Source organism: Oncorhynchus nerka, linkage group LG3 (assembly GCF_034236695.1).
Source record: "Oncorhynchus nerka isolate Pitt River linkage group LG3, Oner_Uvic_2.0, whole genome shotgun sequence".
NCBI classification, from domain to species: domain Eukaryota; kingdom Metazoa; phylum Chordata; class Actinopteri; order Salmoniformes; family Salmonidae; genus Oncorhynchus; species Oncorhynchus nerka.
The window spans coordinates 51,930,101-51,948,000 of NC_088398.1; the positions used below are offsets into that span (position 1 = coordinate 51,930,101).

At 44.6% G+C, this 17,900-nt stretch overlaps 1 protein-coding gene across 1 annotated transcript; it reads left to right on the plus strand.

Moving 5' to 3' along the window:
• The first annotated feature begins 11,272 nt into the window (after positions 1 to 11,272).
• LOC115110396 (dnaJ homolog subfamily B member 11-like) lies at positions 11,273 to 16,618 on the plus strand. The gene is made up of 10 exons (XM_029636007.2): positions 11,273 to 11,436; positions 11,964 to 12,120; positions 12,891 to 12,988; positions 13,230 to 13,365; positions 13,488 to 13,630; positions 13,758 to 13,840; positions 13,923 to 13,980; positions 14,285 to 14,396; positions 14,979 to 15,138; positions 15,429 to 16,618. Exons 1-10 carry the CDS (start codon positions 11,363 to 11,365, stop codon positions 15,491 to 15,493), a joined length of 1,086 nt encoding a protein of 361 aa, XP_029491867.1. The 5' UTR covers positions 11,273 to 11,362; the 3' UTR covers positions 15,494 to 16,618.
• The last annotated feature ends 1,282 nt before the right edge of the window (positions 16,619 to 17,900 follow it).

Genomic DNA, 17,900 nt, shown 5'->3' on the forward strand with positions numbered 1-17,900 from the left:
AAATTGGTGCGTTCACCTTAAGACATCCAGTGGAACAGCCACTTTACAATAGTGCATCTAAATATTTTAAGGGGGTGAGAAGGATTACTTTATCCTATCCTAGGTATTCCTGAAAGAGGTGGGGTTTCAGGTGTCTCCGGAAGGTGGTGATTGACTCCGCTGTCCTGGCGTCGTGAGGGAGTTTGTTCCACCATTGGGGGGCCAGAGCAGCGAACAGTTTTGACTGGGCTGCGCAGGAACTGTACTTCCTCAGTGGTAGGGAGGCGAGCAGGCCAGAGGTGGATGAACGCAGTGCCCTTGTTTGGGTGTAGGGCCTGATCAGAGCCTGGAGGTACTGAGGTGCCGTTCCCCTCACAGCTCCGTAGGCAAGCACCATGGTCTTGTAGCGGATGCGAGCTTCAACTGGAAGCCAGTGGAGAGAGCGGAGGAGCGGGGTGACGTGAGAGAACTTGGGAAGGTTGAACACCAGACGGGCTGCGGCGTTCTGGATGAGTTGTAGGGGTTTAATGGCACAGGCAGGGAGCCCAGCCAACAGCGAGTTGCAGTAATCCAGACGGGAGATGACAAGTGCCTGGATTAGGACCTGCGCTGCTTCCTGTGTGAGGCAGGGTCGTACTCTGCGGATGTTGTAGAGCATGAACCTACAAGAACGGGCCACCGCCTTGATGTTAGTTGAGAACGACAGGGTGTTGTCCAGGATCACGCCAAGGTTCTTAGCGCTCTGGGAGGAGGACACAATGGAGTTGTCAACCGTGATGGCGAGATCATGGAATGGGCAGTCCTTCCCCGGGAGGAAGAGCAGCTCCGTCTTGCCGAGGTTCAGCTTGAGGTGGTGATCCGTCATCCACACTGATATGTCTGCCAGACATGCAGAGATGCGATTCGCCACCTGGTCATCAGAAGGGGGAAAGGAGAAGATTAATTGTGTGTCGTCTGCATAGCAATGATAGGAGAGACCATGTGAGGTTATGACAGAGCCAAGTGACTTGGTGTATAGCGAGAATAGGAGAGGGCCTAGAACAGAGCCCTGGGGGACGCCAGTGGTGAGAGCGCGTGGTGAGGAGACAGATTCTCACCACGCCACCTGGTAGGAGCGACCTGTCAGGTAGGACGCAATCCAAGCGTGGGCCGCGCCGGAGATGCCCAACTCGGAGAGGGTGGAGAGGAGGATCTGATGGTTCACAGTATCGAAGGCAGCCGATAGGTCTAGAAGGATGAGAGCAGAGGAGAGAGAGTTAGCTTTAGCAGTGCGGAGGGCCTCCGTGATACAGAGAAGAGCAGTCTCAGTTGAATGACTAGTCTTGAAACCTGACTGATTTGGATCAAGAAGGTCATTCTGAGAGAAATAGCGGGAGAGCTGGCCAAGGACGGCACGTTCAAGAGTTTTGGAGAGAAAAGAAAGAAGGGATACTGGTCTGTAGTTGTTGACATCGGAGGGATCGAGTGTAGGTTTTTTCAGAAGGGGTGCAACTCTCGCTCTCTTGAAGACAGAAGGGACGTAGCCAGCGGTCAGGGATGAGTTGATGAGCGAGGTGAGGTAAGGGAGAAGGTCTCCGGAAATGGTCTGGAGAAGAGAGGAGGGAATAGGGTCAAGCGGGCAGGTTGTTGGGCGGCCGGCCGTCACAAGACGCGAGATTTCATCTGGAGAGAGAGGGGAAAAGAGGTCAGAGCACAGGGTAGGGCAGTGTGAGCAGAACCAGCGGTGTCGTTTGACTTAGCAAACGAGGATCGGATGTCGTCGACGTTCTTTTCAAAATGGTTGACGAAGTCATCTGCAGAGAGGGAGGAGGGGGGGGGAGGGGGAGGAGGATTCAGGAGGGAGGAGAAGGTGGCAAAGAGCTTCCTAGGGTTAGAGGCAGATGCTTGGAATTTAGAGTGGTAGAAAGTGGCTTTAGCAGCAGAGACAGAAGAGGAAAATGTAGAGAGGAGGGAGTGAAAGGATGCCAGGTCCGCAGGGAGGCGAGTTTTCCTCCATTTCCGCTCGGCTGCCCGGAGCCCTGTTCCTGTACACGGATATCGAACAGATACATGCGTTATACTTTATTTTAACCCCTCCGAAAGACACATACACGTTCAGAGGTTGTAGAGTTGAGCAGAGGGTACTGTTCTTACTGAAAAGGAAAACCATTTATTGTAAAAACTATGAAGACATGGGCATTATGGACCCTTTCACTGTTTGAGGCAAGAATAAAACAACCATTTGGTGTATAAATATAACGATCTTGTATTCCTGCTACCACACTCTCCCTAAAGCTGGCCACACAGCCAAACTGAGTAATCGGGGGAGAAGGGCCTTGGTCAAGGAGGTGACCAAGAACCTGTTGGTCACTGACAGAGCTCCTCTGTGGAGATGGGAGAACCTTCCAGAAGGACAACCATCTCTGCAGCACTCCACCAATCAGGCCTTTATGTTAGTGGCCAGACAGAAGCCCCTCCTCAGTAAAAAAGCACATGACAGCCTGCTTGGAGTATGCCAAATAGTTTTAAACAAGAGTTCACCTATTTCATTGGTGGGTTCTGGTCTTCATAACAATATTGCAGTATTAGATGAAAGTGGTATCATAACTAACTAGCTGTTGTAAAAACTGATTTTTAACATTATAGGTAACAGAATGGGCATATGGACCCTTTCACTGACTACTTCCTAAATGGCATTTATTTCACTGTCTCTTGCTCCAATGCAAATGTTTGTGTTGTCTGGCTCTGTTGTTCCCTCCTGGCGTCCTGGATACTAGGACGTCTGTCTGATGTTCCCATGACAACTGGCAAGCAGAGACGATCTGGCATAGAAATAGAATGAAGCTGACAGCAGTTGCTTGATTTATTTGCTTAGCATTAAGGGAACGTTAAGTAGCTAGCTGATACAAAGCAGACAGACAAAACACTTGGCTTCAGTAAGTTTATACTAACGTTAGTCTAAACGATTTCTGGTCCTGTCTCGAAGCTCCAGGAAAAGTAACTGGTAATAATGCTCTTAAATTCAAGTTTAGTAGCTTATCAACCTGGGCTGGCTTTTGGTTTGTTTATTACCGGTAACACTGCAGCCCACAATTCGGGCGTTCTTGCATGTGTGCATCCCTGCAGGAACGCCCCTACCCCTGAGTCAAAATGGAAATTGAGTACCACAGTACGAGTTATAATCCCCATAAAACCTAGCGGTAAACCCCGGAAATGGTTCCAATCGTTTTTCCACCATTCATTTTTCCGTAGGGGATTTTATAACTACTTAATATAAGGTCTGTGTTTCGTGTAGGCTTACCCTGGCACAACGTTTTAATAACTGTGCAAGTCTCCACCGGACAATGTAACTTTTATCAGTTTTTATCTGTAATTACCCTCCCAAAAATGAAATATTAATTAGCTGCTAATGTAGCTATCATACAGAACTACACTTCCCGTTGCAAGCTTTAACGTCATCACTCAAGGCACAGAGTAGGAAAAACCTCCACATTTATCCATACAAACTCTCATCAACAAGTAGCAAGTAACCTAACATGTAAATATTATAGCCTTTTTAGTTTGTTGTGTGAATAATTGATAGTGTATTTCTCATGTATATAATTTTTTTTGGGGGGGGTGTCATTTTTCTAGTTACCTAGCTAGCTACCTGGCATTTTTAAATTACTAGAATGTTGCATTCCCCAGGTACCCTTGTTTTAAAAAGAAAATGTCCAGTACAGACAGGAGGGTAGCGGTTCCAGGAGATGTGCTATTCCACTGAACATGCCCCGGAAACGGTTCCTTAGTCACTGAAGTTCCTCCTCTCTGGGCTCTCGAGACATAGGGTTGTAAGTCTTCGGCTGGGTATAGGTCCTCCACTGACTGCACATTGTTGGGCATTGCTGGTTTCCTCCACTGGCATTCCACATCTGTACGGCCGATATTGTGAATACGCCAAAATAGGCTGCATGGCTACACTTATGAGCTCCACAGAGGCATTCACATGTGGTAGAGAGAATCCCCTGGTCACTAATAGAGACCTCCCAAGAGGAAGGATGTTAAGTGCCATATGCCTTTCAAGTCATGACTTTGAACACCTTGAAATGCATTTGTTGTAAGAAATGTTGTAAGAAATAAAGTTTGATTTAATTGATGGCATTACAGCTGTGGAATATTTAATAAACTCTCATTTTCATGAGGACAAAAGTAGTTTTTCCATAAACCTTTAATATATAATTTGTGATTTTTCATTTGACATATCAATCATATAGTTGGAAGGAGTCAAGACTGTGTGAATGCATGTGCCACTCTGAATAAATAAATACTGTGCCTTTGAAGAGGTGTCTCTAGTCATGAAACGGCAATATAGGCTGGATGTCTTAACATGGTCAATTCTGAACATCAATAGATTTTTTGACCAATTCTCATCAATGACATCTTAGAACTGATTTATCACTCATCTAAGTCTGGTATCATTGGTAATCTGGTTAATGATTATATAATTGCTTAAATGGCGGGCAGGTAGCCTAGTGGTTAGTGTTGGGCCAGTAACCGAAAGGTTGCTAGATTGAATCCCCGAGCTGACAAGGTAAAAAATATTTAATTCTGCCCCTGAACAAGGCAGTTAACCCATTGTTCCTAGGCTGTCATTGTAAATAAGAATTAGTTCTTAACTGACTTGCCTAGTTAAATTTTTAAAAGTGTATCTTTCCTTTCCTTGCCCGAGATGGCATAGCAGTTCAGACGTCTTTTGTCCTCGTCTTGTCGTGTCGTGTATATATATATATTTACAACTTTTTTCACATACATTTTATTTTTATTTTCCATCAACTCATCTTCAATACACTCTCCTGCAACCTGCCTCACCAATTGATATGTATAAATACGTATTATTTACCTCAAATCTGCAATCCTCCAAGAAGCTAGCCAGAAGCTAGCCTGAAACTCCAAGAAGCTAGCCAGAAGCTAGCCAGGAGCTAGCCAGAAGCTAATCAGAAGCTAGTTAGCTTCTTTACTGGCAACTCGTTAGTATTCAGCTAACCACGGTTTGTGGTCATCAGCTATCCTTTAACTCGAAAATCTATCGCCAGTTTTGTACGGCGCAGCGCGGCTCGGAACGGAACATACCGGACCGATTTTTCTCTCCATGTCCCTGGATTTCAACTGCTCTCTGGACATTCACTCCCGGATCTCACAGCTAGCTGGCTGCTATCCGTGTGTCTATCTGCTTTCGTCGATTCCGGAGCAAACATCAATTACTCCGGAGCTAGCCAGCTCCGTCAATCACTCCTGAGCTCCGTCAATCACTCCTGGGCTGCAGTCACCTATCCGGACCCGTTTTACTGCCTACGCGGAGCCCCACCGGGCCTTCACAACTGGACTGCCGACGTTATCTACCCGAAGGAGATCCGGCTGGCTCCTCCGTTGCGACGTTACCTGAACGCCCATCTGCGGCCTGCTAACCGTTAGCTGTCTTACCGGCTGCTCTCAGAATAGACAATCGGACAATTTATTTATTTTTATTATTATTATGTTTCTTCTTGGGCCTCTATAACTATATCTATTGTTTTTATTTTTTTGTTGTTGTGTGATTTGGACTAATCCCCTCTACAACACGGAACTCCACTAATCTACTGACGGAACGCAAGAGGTGGCTAACAACAGACCTCCATCCTATGCTAGCTTGCTACCGATGTCCTGGCTAGCTGTCTAAATCGCCGTGACCCCCAAACCAACCTCTCCACTCCCTTGACCCTTTTGATCACTCGACTAAGGATGCCTCTCCTTAATGTCAATATGTCTTGTCCATTGCTGTTCTGGTTAGTGTTTATTGGCTTATTTCACTGTAGAGCCTCTAGTCCTGCTCACTATACCTTATCCAACGTATTAGTTCCACCACCCACACATGCAATGACATCTCCTGGTTTCAATGATGTTTCTAGAGACAATATCTCTCTCTTCATCACTCAATACCTAGGTTTACCTCCACTGTATTCACATCCTACCATACCTTTGTCTGTACATTATACCCTGATGCTATTTTATCGCCCCCAGAAACCTCCTTTTACTCTCTGTTCCAGAAGTTCTAGACGACCAATTCTTATTGCTTTTAGCCGTACCCTTATTCTTCTCCTCCTATGTTCCTCTGGCGATGTAGAGGTGAATCCAGGCCCTGCAGTGCCTAGCTCCACTCCTATTCCCCAGGCGCTCTCTTTTGATGACTTCTGTAACCGTAATAGCCTTGGTTTCATGCATGTTAACATTAGAAGCCTCCTCCTAAGTTTGTTCTTTTCACTGCTTTAGCACACTCTGCCAACCCGGATGTTCTAGCTGTGTCTGAATCCTGGCTTAGGAAGACCACCAAAAATTCAGAAATTTTAATTCCAAACTACAACATTTTCAGACAAGATAGAACTGCCAAAGGGGGCGGTGTTGCAATCTACTGCAAAGATAGCCTGCAGAGTTCTGTCCTACTATCCAGGTCTGTACCCAAACAATTTGAACTTCTACTTTTAAAAATCCACCTCTCTAAAAACAAGTCTCTCACCGTTGCCGCCTGCTATAGACCACCCTCTGCCCCCAGCTGTGCTCTGGACACCATATGTGAACTGATTGCCCCCATCTATCTTCAGAGCTCGTGCTGCTAGGCGACCTAAACTGGAACATGCTTAACACCCCAGCCATCCTACAATCTAAACTTGATGCCCTCAATCTCACACAAATTATCAATGAACCTACCAGGTACCCCCAAAGCCTTAAACACGGGCACCCTCATAGATATCATCCTAACCAACTTCCCCTCTAAATACACCTCTGCTGTCTTCAACCAAGATCTCAGCGATCACTGCCTCATTGCCTGCATCCGTAATGGGTCAGCGGTCAAACGACCTCCACTCATCACTGTAAAACGCTCCCTGAAACACTTCAGCGAGCAGGCCTTTCTAATCGACCTGGCCGGGGTGTCCTGGAAGGATATTGATCTCATCCCGTCAGTAGAGGATGCCTGGATATTTTTAAAAATGCCTTCCTAACAATCTTAAATAAACATGCCCCATTCAAGAAAATTAGAACCAGGAACAGATATAGCCCTTGGTTCTCCCCAGACCTGACTGCCCTTAACCAACACAAAAACATCCTATGGCGTTCTGCATTAGCATCGAACAGCCCCGTGATATGCAGCTGTTCAGGGAAGCTAGAAACCGTTATACACAGGCAGTTAGAAAAGCCAAGGCTAGCTTTTTCAAGCAGAAATTTGCTTCCTGCAACACTAACTCTAAAAGTTCTGGGACACTGTAAAGTCCATGGAGAATAAGAACACCTCCTCCCAGCTGCCCACTGCACTGAAGATAGGAAACACTGTCACCACTGATAAATCCACCATAATTGAGAATTTCAATAAGCATTTTTCTACGGCTGGCCATGCTTTCCACCTGGCAACTCCTACCCCGGTCAACAGCACTGCACCCCAACAGCAACTCGCCCAAGCCTTCCCCATTTCTCCTTCTCCCAAATCCATTCAGCTGAAGTTCTGAAAGAGCTGAAAAATCTGGACCCCTACAAATCAGCCGGGCTAGACAATCTGGACCCTTTCTTTCTAAAATTATCTGCCGAAATTGTTGCCACCCCTATTACTAGCCTGTTCAACCTCTCTTTCGTGTCATCTGAGATTCCCAAAGATTGGAAAGCAGCTGCGGTCATCCCCCTCTTCAAAGGGGGGACACTCTGACCCAAACTGCTACAGACCTATATCTATCCTACCATGCCTTTCTAAGGTCTTCGAAAGCCAAGTCAACAAACAGATTACCGACCATTTCGAATCTCACCATACCTTCTCTGCTATGCAATCTGGTTTCAGAGCTGGTCATGGGTGCACCTCAGCCACGCTCAAGGTCCTAAACGATATCTTAACCGCCATCGATAAGAAACATTACTGTGCAGCCGTATTCATTGATCTGGCCAAGGCTTTCGACTCTGTCAACCACCGCATCCTCATCGGCAGACTCGACAACCTTGGTTTCTCAAATGATTGCCTCGCCTGGTTCACCAACTACTTCTCTGATAGAGTTCAGTGTGTCAAATCGGAGGGTCTGCTGTCCGGACCTCTGGCAGTCTCTATGGGGTGCCACAGGGTTCAATTCTTGGACCGACTCTCTTCTCTGTATACATCAATGAGGTCGCTCTTGCTGCTGGTGAGTCTCTGATCCACCTCTACGCAGACGACACCATTCTGTATACTTCCGGCCCTTCTTTGGACACTGTGTTAACAACCCTCCAGGCAAGCTTCAATGCCATACAACTCTCCTTCCGTGGCCTCCAATTGCTCTTAAATACAAGTAAAACTAAATGCATGCTCTTCAACCGATCGCTACCTGCACCTACCCGCCTGTCCAACATCACTACTCTGGACGGCTCTGACTTAGAATACGTGGACAACTACAAATACTTAGGTGTCTGGTTAGACTGTAAACTCTCCTTCCAGACCCATATCAAACATCTCCAATCCAAAGTTAAATCTAGAATTGGCTTCCTATTTCGCAACAAAGCATCCTTCACTCATGCTGCCAAACATACCCTTGTAAAATTGACCATCCTACCAATCCTCGACTTTGGCGATGTCATTTACAAAATAGCCTCCAATACCCTACTCAACAAATTGGATGCAGTCTATCACAGTGCAATCCGTTTTGTCACCAAAGCCCCATATACTACCCACCATTGCGACCTGTACGCTCTCGTTGGCTGGCCCTCGCTTCATACTCGTCGCCAAACCCACTGGCTCCATGTCATCTACAAGACCCTGCTAGGTAAAGTCCCCCTTATCTCAGCTCGCTGGTCACCATAGCATCTCCCACCTGTAGCACACGCTCCAGCAGGTATATCTCTAGTCACCTCCAAAACCAATTCTTTCTTTGGCCGCCTCTCCTTCCAGTTCTCTGCTGCCAATGACTGGAACGAACTACAAAAATCTCTTAAATTGGAAACACTTATCTCCCTCACTAGCTTTAAGCACCAACTGTCAGAGCATCTTACAGATTACTGCACCTGTACATAGCCCACCTATAATTTAGCCCAAACAACTACCTCTTTCCCAACTGTATTTAATTAATTTATTTATTTTGCTCCTTTGCACCCCATTATTTTTATTTCTACTTTGCACATTCTTCCATTGCAAAACTACCATTCCAGTGTTTTACTTGCTATATTGTATTTACTTTGCCACCATGGCCTTTTTTGCCTTTACCTCCCTTCTCACCTAATTTGCTCACATTGTATATAGACTTGTTTTTTTTTACTGTATTATTGACTGTATGTTTGTTTTACTCCATGTGTAACTCTGTGTCGTTGTATGTGTCGAACTGCTTTGCTTTATCTTGGCCAGGTCGCAATTGTAAATGAGAACTTGTTCTCAACTTGCTTACCTGGTTAAATAAAGGTGAAATAAAATAAATTTAAAAAATTATAGAATGTTAACAGCAGTATAGTTAATATCTACACTCTCTGACACAGAATCAACTTTATCCCTCATTCTGGCCCTGACAAAACTGGTAAATTGCCTCTCACTATAGCTGCACTTCTCCACATGGCCAGACGCATAGTGGTATTCTCCCATTTTAACGCTCTTATGCTCATCCTTGCCATCAGGTTTGAAATAGACACCAAGGTCGACATACTGTACAAACAATTATCTCAGCTAAGTAATACCATTTGTTTGTATCTACTGCTCTGCTAACTAGGTAGCTAAAGTGTAGTCAGTGGCTAGCTGAGACAGAGAAAGGGGACAGAAGAAAATACTTCATTTCAATACATCACATGAGTTCATCGTGGATTGGGCACAGGTCTCTGATCGCACTGGTGAACGGTAGCAGACAGTGTCAGCTAGAGATGATGTGCAGGAGCTTCCTGCAGGAATTTGTGGTCTTGCTGAGGTCTTCTCTGTTGCTGATTAGTATTGAATTATTTTATTTGATATTTTTAGGCAAATATATTGATAAAACTCACTTTGTCGCAAGAGAATTACACGGTTATCAAAATGTCACGCAAAGATAAGCCTACACCAAATGCATACTTAATTTGAAGTCTCTGTAAAATTCATTATGTGAAAAATGAATGGTGGGAAAATGATTTTAACCATTTCCGTGTTTGACCGCTAGGTTTTACGGGTATTTTTATAGTCCACTGTGGCAGACAATACTTTTATTAACAGATTTATTTTGCCACTGACTATAGCAGTCCTAGCGGGAGCGTCGCCTGCCCTCACCATTGTTAACAGAACTGCTTGATAACAGTCCCCGACATGCAGGGAGACAGGAGGCTAGGGCGACAGTGTGCTAGGTAACTAGTTAACTGTGTCGCCCTCGCCTGCGGTGTGTACCGATTGCCGTCATTAATAGCACCGGGAAAACAGTGCCTGACAGGCGGGGGCGAAAGACACTGTCTACCGGTGTACAGCTAGCTAGCTACTAGCTAGTGCTTTAGCGCCCCCAGGATCACTCCTGCCTGTCCTAATTAAAACATTTACCAATAGAAGTATAAAGAGTGGTTCCTGCAGATGCTGGAATGCCCACCAGTGGAGGCAGCTGAGGGAAGAATGGCTTGTAATAATGGCCGGAACAGAGCAAATGGAATGGAAACCATGTGTTTGACGTATTTGATACTATTCCACTGAGCCTGCTCCAGTCATTACCATGAGCCCGTTCTTCCCAATTAAGGTGCCACCAACCTCCTGTGATGCCCACATGCAGGAATTGCAGGCTGCAATTGCGCTCTTCTTTCTCAATCAGACAGAAAGGGAGAATATTTATCGATTTTGGGGGATATTGCTGAAAACGATGTACATCCTACATTCATCCACTAAAAATGCTATTGCAAAGATATAGCAAAAGTTTACAACGGCTTTTGTCGCTGTAGCTAAAAGCCTATTTATGCTCGGTCAGAAATGTGGCCGGAGGGTGTAATGGAATTGCAGAGCGTCTGGATTCATGCAGAGGCCTAATCGAGCCCTGTACCGCATCGCCTTGCGCCTCCCAAATGGTGTAACAATGCGGAGGGGTCCATATAGTGCCATATAGCTCCGCATTGTCATTATTGGTGGACGATAGATGGGGGCGGGAGGTCCTGTATAAACAGAACCTCACTTACTTGATTACTTCCTCCACAACAGCTCTGCGTTGCTCTACGAAGCGCAGGAAGTACAGTATGAATGCCCAGAGACCGTAACACTGTAAATGCTGCATGGCCAACGCAGACAGCAGATTGACCATGCAGAGCCTTTAAGGGTGGGCGTGCTTTAGGATGAGAGGCGGGACTTCTGGGTTTCACGTGGGCGGTTCTGATTTGACAGAAGGAAGAGAACTAGTGACAGAAGGAAGCCAACATCAAAAAGCCGGGTTGTTCTGTTGGTTTCTTGAAGAAACAGGGATCTATGGCCGTTAAAGGGATGAATCTGGGCAGTGTTTGCTGTCTTGTCCTGTATTTTGTTGCGGCAGTGCTTGCAGGGTAAGTACATGTTTCTATATTATCCGTGCACACGGCTTCTGCAACGGTTAAACGCGGTGTCGCTAACTGGTACACATGTTTCATTGTGATTGGTCTACACTTTTGAACCCCATTCTCCATGTGTAATATGGCTAACTCGCTACTAGCTGGAGGGGTAAAAGAAGCAATCTCAACGACACGCTAAATAAATAATTGTCCGAAAGGGTAGTCAACATCACCCTTGCCTGATTCTTTGTTTCCAGTATCGTGTATCGGCTGAGTCATACTATTCAAGGGAATGATGAATGCCATCTCAGGGAAGTGGGCTAGCTTTCCCGCTGGCTTTGTACTCTCAAATGAGTTATTGATATCAATCTGAATCACTCTGGGTGATCCCCACTTCATAAATACAAGACACAAGCAAAATGTATTATATATAAACGACACGTTTGCGAACCCTACTCCACCTGTCCCTATCATGAAGGGAAATACTGTATCTACAAGAGTCTGTAACTCAATTCCCCTCGCATTTTCACCTTTCTCAACAGGCGAGATTTCTACAAGATCTTGGGGGTGAGCAAGTCGGCATCTGTGAGGGACATCAAGAAGGCTTACAGAAAGCTGGCTCTCCAGCTCCACCCTGACAGAAACCCCGATGACCCTACTGCTGCTGACAAATTCGCAGACCTGGGGTCAGCCTATGAGGTATGAAATTACCCGCTGTGTTTACCTGCATCATATATCATTTATCTTCCAATGTGTTGAATGGCCCTTTTTTGTTTTACCAGTATAATAATGGTGTCTGATTTGTGGCTTCGGAAACGATGCTCATGTCATTAAGATATTTACAAAATATGAACGGCAACTTAGTTGAGTTTTATGAGTTAACGCTAGCGTTTTATTGCTTCTCTCCCAATAATATTTTAATAATTCTAATTTAACCAGGGTGTATATTAGGGTTTTCGTTATATTTCATTTGCTGAAGCGCTCGAGGCACCGATACAAACGTATTTTGTAGGAAACTGAATAAACCTATTTGGTTGTTGTTGGTAACCTAACGTAGCAGGCGTAAAAAGATGCCTGAGCGGGTAACGTAAGTTTGGTTGAAAATACTGTATCCCTTAACCAAGGCGTGTGTCTATGGAAACGACATAAGCCTTTTTGATTGGCCAAGAAGACCGTGTGGCTGCCTCTGATTGGCTCATATTGTGGTCCGCTTGCTCTCATGAAAACACGACGTGGAGCACGCGGACCTGCTCAGTGACCACTTCTATGATGTGCACCAATGGCATTATGATAACAAAATTGAAAGGGTTCAAATTAGGACAATTGCATGATGAGCTATTTAGTTTTTTAAAAATGTGATATTAAGAGTTTGCAATTAAAGTTTATACAATGTTGCAAATTCACACATTCACCAAACCCTTTATTTTGTGACTTAAATGAGTTAGTCCCTGGTGTTGTGCTGTTTGTAGGTGCTTTCAGATGATGAGAAGAGGAAGCAGTATGATGCATACGGAGAGGATGGTCTGAAAGAGGGTCACCATGGTTCTCACAATGATATCTTCTCCAGGTAGGTTGACCTAATAGTAGGTTTACCTAATTACCATAATATACTACATATACCTCTGCTTAACAATACCTAATGAGTGTTCCATTCATTTATACTACTAGGCACTAGTGTGTGGTAAAAGAATGACATCTGTATTCCAGTTACAAGCCATACCCAATTGTAGGCATAAGCATGTGAGGTTTTAAGAATCAAAGAATGCCTTCGGCATCACTGTTCTCTCATCAACAATCACCTCTTACAGTTTCTTCGGGGACTTTGGCTTCATGTTTGGAGGTAACAGGCAAGGACAACAGGACAGGAACATTCCCAGAGGAAATGACATAGTACTAGACCTGGAGGTCACACTCGAAGAAGTGTACTCTGGGAACTTTGTAGAGGTACTATTAATCACTGATGGTGGTTTGTGATATATTGTATAGGATTGATGTGCTTCACCAGTCCTACCCTAGTCCAACACATACCTACCACTCTCATCATAACATCTATATGCACCGCCCAGGTTGTGCGCAACAAGCCTGTAGCCAAAGAGGCCCATGGGAAAAGGAAATGCAACTGCAGACAGGAAATGAGGACGACGCAGCTCGGACCTGGACGCTTCCAGATGACCCAGGAAGTAGTGTGTGACGAGTGCCCCAATATAAAGTGAGTCACTGTCCTATTGGCTGAGATTGATAACGCAGGAGACAATGGTGTCTTTCTTTACATGCTCAGTAATAAAGCAAGTAGTTTCATCCTAATGGTTAGGATTTGTCTCTCTCAATGATCCCAGGCTGGTGAATGAGGAGAGAACTCTGGAGGTGGAGATTGAACAGGGAGTGAGAGATGAGATGGAGTACCCTTTCATTGGAGAAGGTAAGCTACTTACTCCACCATCAGGATAACATGGGTAAACAAGGGTAAAGTCGTTGTATATAAATAATCATGTATTTTACAGGTGAACCTCACATCGACGGCGAGCCAGGGGATCTACGCTTCCGCATCAAAGTTATGAAGTAAGAGCAGCATGCATTTCCTTATTTCAGATATTATATAATGATTCTGACGAGGCTGATCTATCCTTCTGAGTACTATACCTTTTTCAGCACAGATCAAACTGTCAAGTGAATACATTGATGTTATGTAAAGATTTTTTGAATGTACTCTACTTGCATTGTCTGTGTCTTGGCCCTTCTGTTTATCTATTTGCATGCTTGCTTTATGCAAATGCATTCTCTCACTCTGTTAGCCTGTTTCTATTGCACAGTAATATGTTGTCAGTTGAAGCCGTTTTATTGAACAATGATTGTGTGCTTCCAGACATCCAGTGTTTGAGCGTCGAGGAGACGACCTGTACACTAACGTCACAATCTCTCTGGTAGAGGCTCTGGTTGGCTTTGAGATGGACATCACACACCTCGATGGACATACGGTGTGTAAAGGCTCCTACACATCTATCCAACTACAGCCTACTAACTATTAGTGATGCATTGGGTAGTTTTCCCCCAACTCAGACAACTGTCTGTGGTCGATTCTACATGTTTAATCAGGACCAAAAACAAGATTCCCAGTGGAGACCAAGAATTTATTTTATTTACCTAGGCAAGTCGGTTGAACACATTCTTATTTACAATGACAGCCAAACTCGGACGCCGCAGGGCCAATTGTGCGCCGCCCTATAGTACTGCCAATCACGGCCGGTTGCGATACAGCTTGGATTCGAACCATGGTATCTGTAGTGATGCCTCTAGCACTGAGATGCTGTGCCTTAGACCGCTGCGCCACTCGGGAATACACATGAACTGTTTTTCCAACATGTAATCAAATGTAATGGCCAAGTTTCCCCGACCCAAATTAAGCTTATTCCTGGACTAAAAATAACTTTCAATGGATATTCTCCATTCAGCATGCTTTATGTCCAGAGTAGGTTTTATCTGGGTTTGGAATGATTGGTCCAAAATTGACACATCTTTGAATCAATAACAACATTGACTTGTGACTGCCCCTGTGGCAGGTTCACATTGAGAGGGACAAGATCACCAAGCCTGGTGCCCGGCTGTGGAAGAAGGGAGAAGGCCTGCCAAATTTTGACAACAACAACATCCGTGGATCTCTCATTGTCTCCTTTGACATCGAGTTCCCACAGACACAGCTGGATGACAATCAGAAAGAGGGTAAGGAGGAAGTTGATAAACATGCGGGAAGGGTTTTGTAATGATCTATTAAACTTGAGTTGACATTGATGCTATCAGTAAAAGGTCAACTGTATGTTACATATCAGGTATGGGGTCTTGTTCTTCCATAAAGATTAGGCATATCAACAATGTACACAAAGACTGAGAGGCGCAGGACACGAAGACAATGAAACTACTGATTAACTTGTCGGCGATGAATGATTCTGAAACATGTAATAATTATGATCACAATGGTTAGTACTTTAAATTGTGCCTTTTGTTGTTCTCAGGAGTGAGAGGGATTCTGAAACAATCGTCAGTACAGAAGGTTTACAATGGACTACAGGGATACTGACACACCAAAAGACAGTCTGGACTGAGTTCTGCGCCACACAAAAAAACACACACACAAACAAAGGAGCACGCTTAGGGGTGTATTTATTTTTTGATTGTTCTCAGGATGGGTTGATTTGTTTTATTTTCTAATATTCTGAAGGTGGCTTGATGTTTTTTTTTAAAAAGAAGTCCTGGTTATATTTAATGCTGTATTTGTCTCCAAAATTATTTGACTACCACCTTAATTCCCCCTCAAGTGACAAATTACTTATTTGCTTCAATTTGGAGAGTTTGAATCTTCAAGTCAACATACCTTTTTAATGTCAACTAATTGTCATCCAATGTCAACCACTCACATACATCTTGGATCATGGAAGCTCCCATTTCCAATGTTAAACCCATCACACCTGACTGAGCTCTAGAAGAGGAGCTTTCCTGGACTCAAAGGACTCTGGAGTCAACAACTTCTCATGGACATCAGCAAGACTGGAATACTATCACCCTCCCTGTTTTGATAAGTTTTATGTATGTGGTACTGTACTAGGTCGTTTCATTTAACCTTGAGGGATTTTAACCCCTTTGACACCTTAAAACATTCGGTCGAAACACTTTGTAAATAGGAAAGAACAAACAACATTTTTTGCTTTAGTTGAATTAGATTATGTTTAGATGTATTCTTTGTGGTGTAAGGTTATGAGTGAGCATTCTGTCTGCTGAAAGAAAGGCCACTTTGAGTGTACTTCTGGAGCTACCTAGCTGCCTCCTCGTTAGGGTGACAAGGATATCATCCTCGTCTGGAGACTCCATCTCCAGCTTGCTCTGCCTCCCACCACCATCCACCCTCTTGCTCTGCCTCCCACCACCATCCACCCCTCTTGCTCTGCCTCTCCTCTCAGACTGAGTGTGTCTGAAATGGCACACTTTTCCCTAAATAGTGTGTTACTTTTTGACCCGCTCCCATAGGGTTCTGGTCAGAAGTTGTGCACTTTTAAAGGGCATAGGGTGCCATTTCAGCCCTGTGTTCTTTGGGCTGCTCCTCCTGACTGAAAGAGACTACTGTGAATAATGGGATGTGCTATAGTACAGGAGAGAAAATGTACTTTTCAATTAAAAGTTTATAATAAATAATTACCTGGTCAAATAACCTTACATAAAGGTTACTTTATGCTTTAAACAAAATTGGATTGAATTTTCAGTATTCAATTGTCAAGGGTGTGAGAGATTTTATACTGTGTGTGTGTGTGTACCTATGCTGTCTTGCCTGGCTGGAGCACCACTGTCCACCTTATTGACATCTCTATCTTGCATGCAAGGCCAGTTGCTGTAGTCCCAACGTGTGACCAGTAGAGGGCAGCAAGTGTAAAGAATGGCAGCAAAGGGTGTCTGCTGTCACCACTCCTTCAGGAGGGCTGTAACCTCCCCTGGGCCACTCTATCTCTCTAGGCAAGACCTCTACACATCATAGACACCTTTGTCATGTGACTGCATTAACATGTCTGTTATGGCATTGGCTTTGAAGATGAAGTATTGTTAGTGATCAGTGGATGGTTGTTTGGCTGTTGGACTTCCTTCTCTAGCATTGACTATGGTTTTACTGCAGTGATTGTCTGACTTAATTAGTGACATCACAGTGCTGTAGTGGTGTGTGTGTGTGTGTTTGGTCGGTCCGTCCGTCACTGTTAACCCCTCTTACTCCTCCACTCTGTATCTTAATCTGACCTCTTGGACTGAGCTGGTTCCACTTACTGACTGTCTGTCGCTGCTCTCCTAAACGCAAGGGGCCGACTGACTCAGGCTTCATCCCAAATGGAACCCTATTCCCTGTATAGTGCACTAGTTTTGACCAGTATTCATAGGGCTCTGGGGGGGCAGAGGATGTCCGCACAAATCATTTCGGTATGGTGAATTTATAGTGTGGTAATGTGCGCGTCTGTCCATCAGCATACATATTTGTGTGTGTGAATACATGGGAGGTCCGTGTGTGTGTGGAGGTGCATTCTTCACAGCTTCCCCCAAACTGATTACTCATATCTCTATCAGGTTTATAATGGGGATATAGCTTTTATTTAAAACATTTATCTTACAATTATCACTTGTTGTCCAAACTGCAAAATTGTGTATCTGTGTGCAGTCTGTATGTATCATGAACTCCCACAGAGATAGCAGGGCTGTGGTATTGGGAGTTCCCTCCACATCCCACCACACATCCCTTAGTCATTATCACTCTGGATGAGACCCAACAAGCAGGGGTGGTTGGTGATTAGGGTGTATAAAGACTCTGTGTTTTACCTCTCATGCTATGTACAGAGCCATATATTTCAAATGGCTCTGGCTGCATAGGAAGATCCCCAACAGAGGTTATGCATCTTCACCTATTGTTACTGGAATTAAAGTGATAATTCACTCCAACATCACATTTTGCAAAC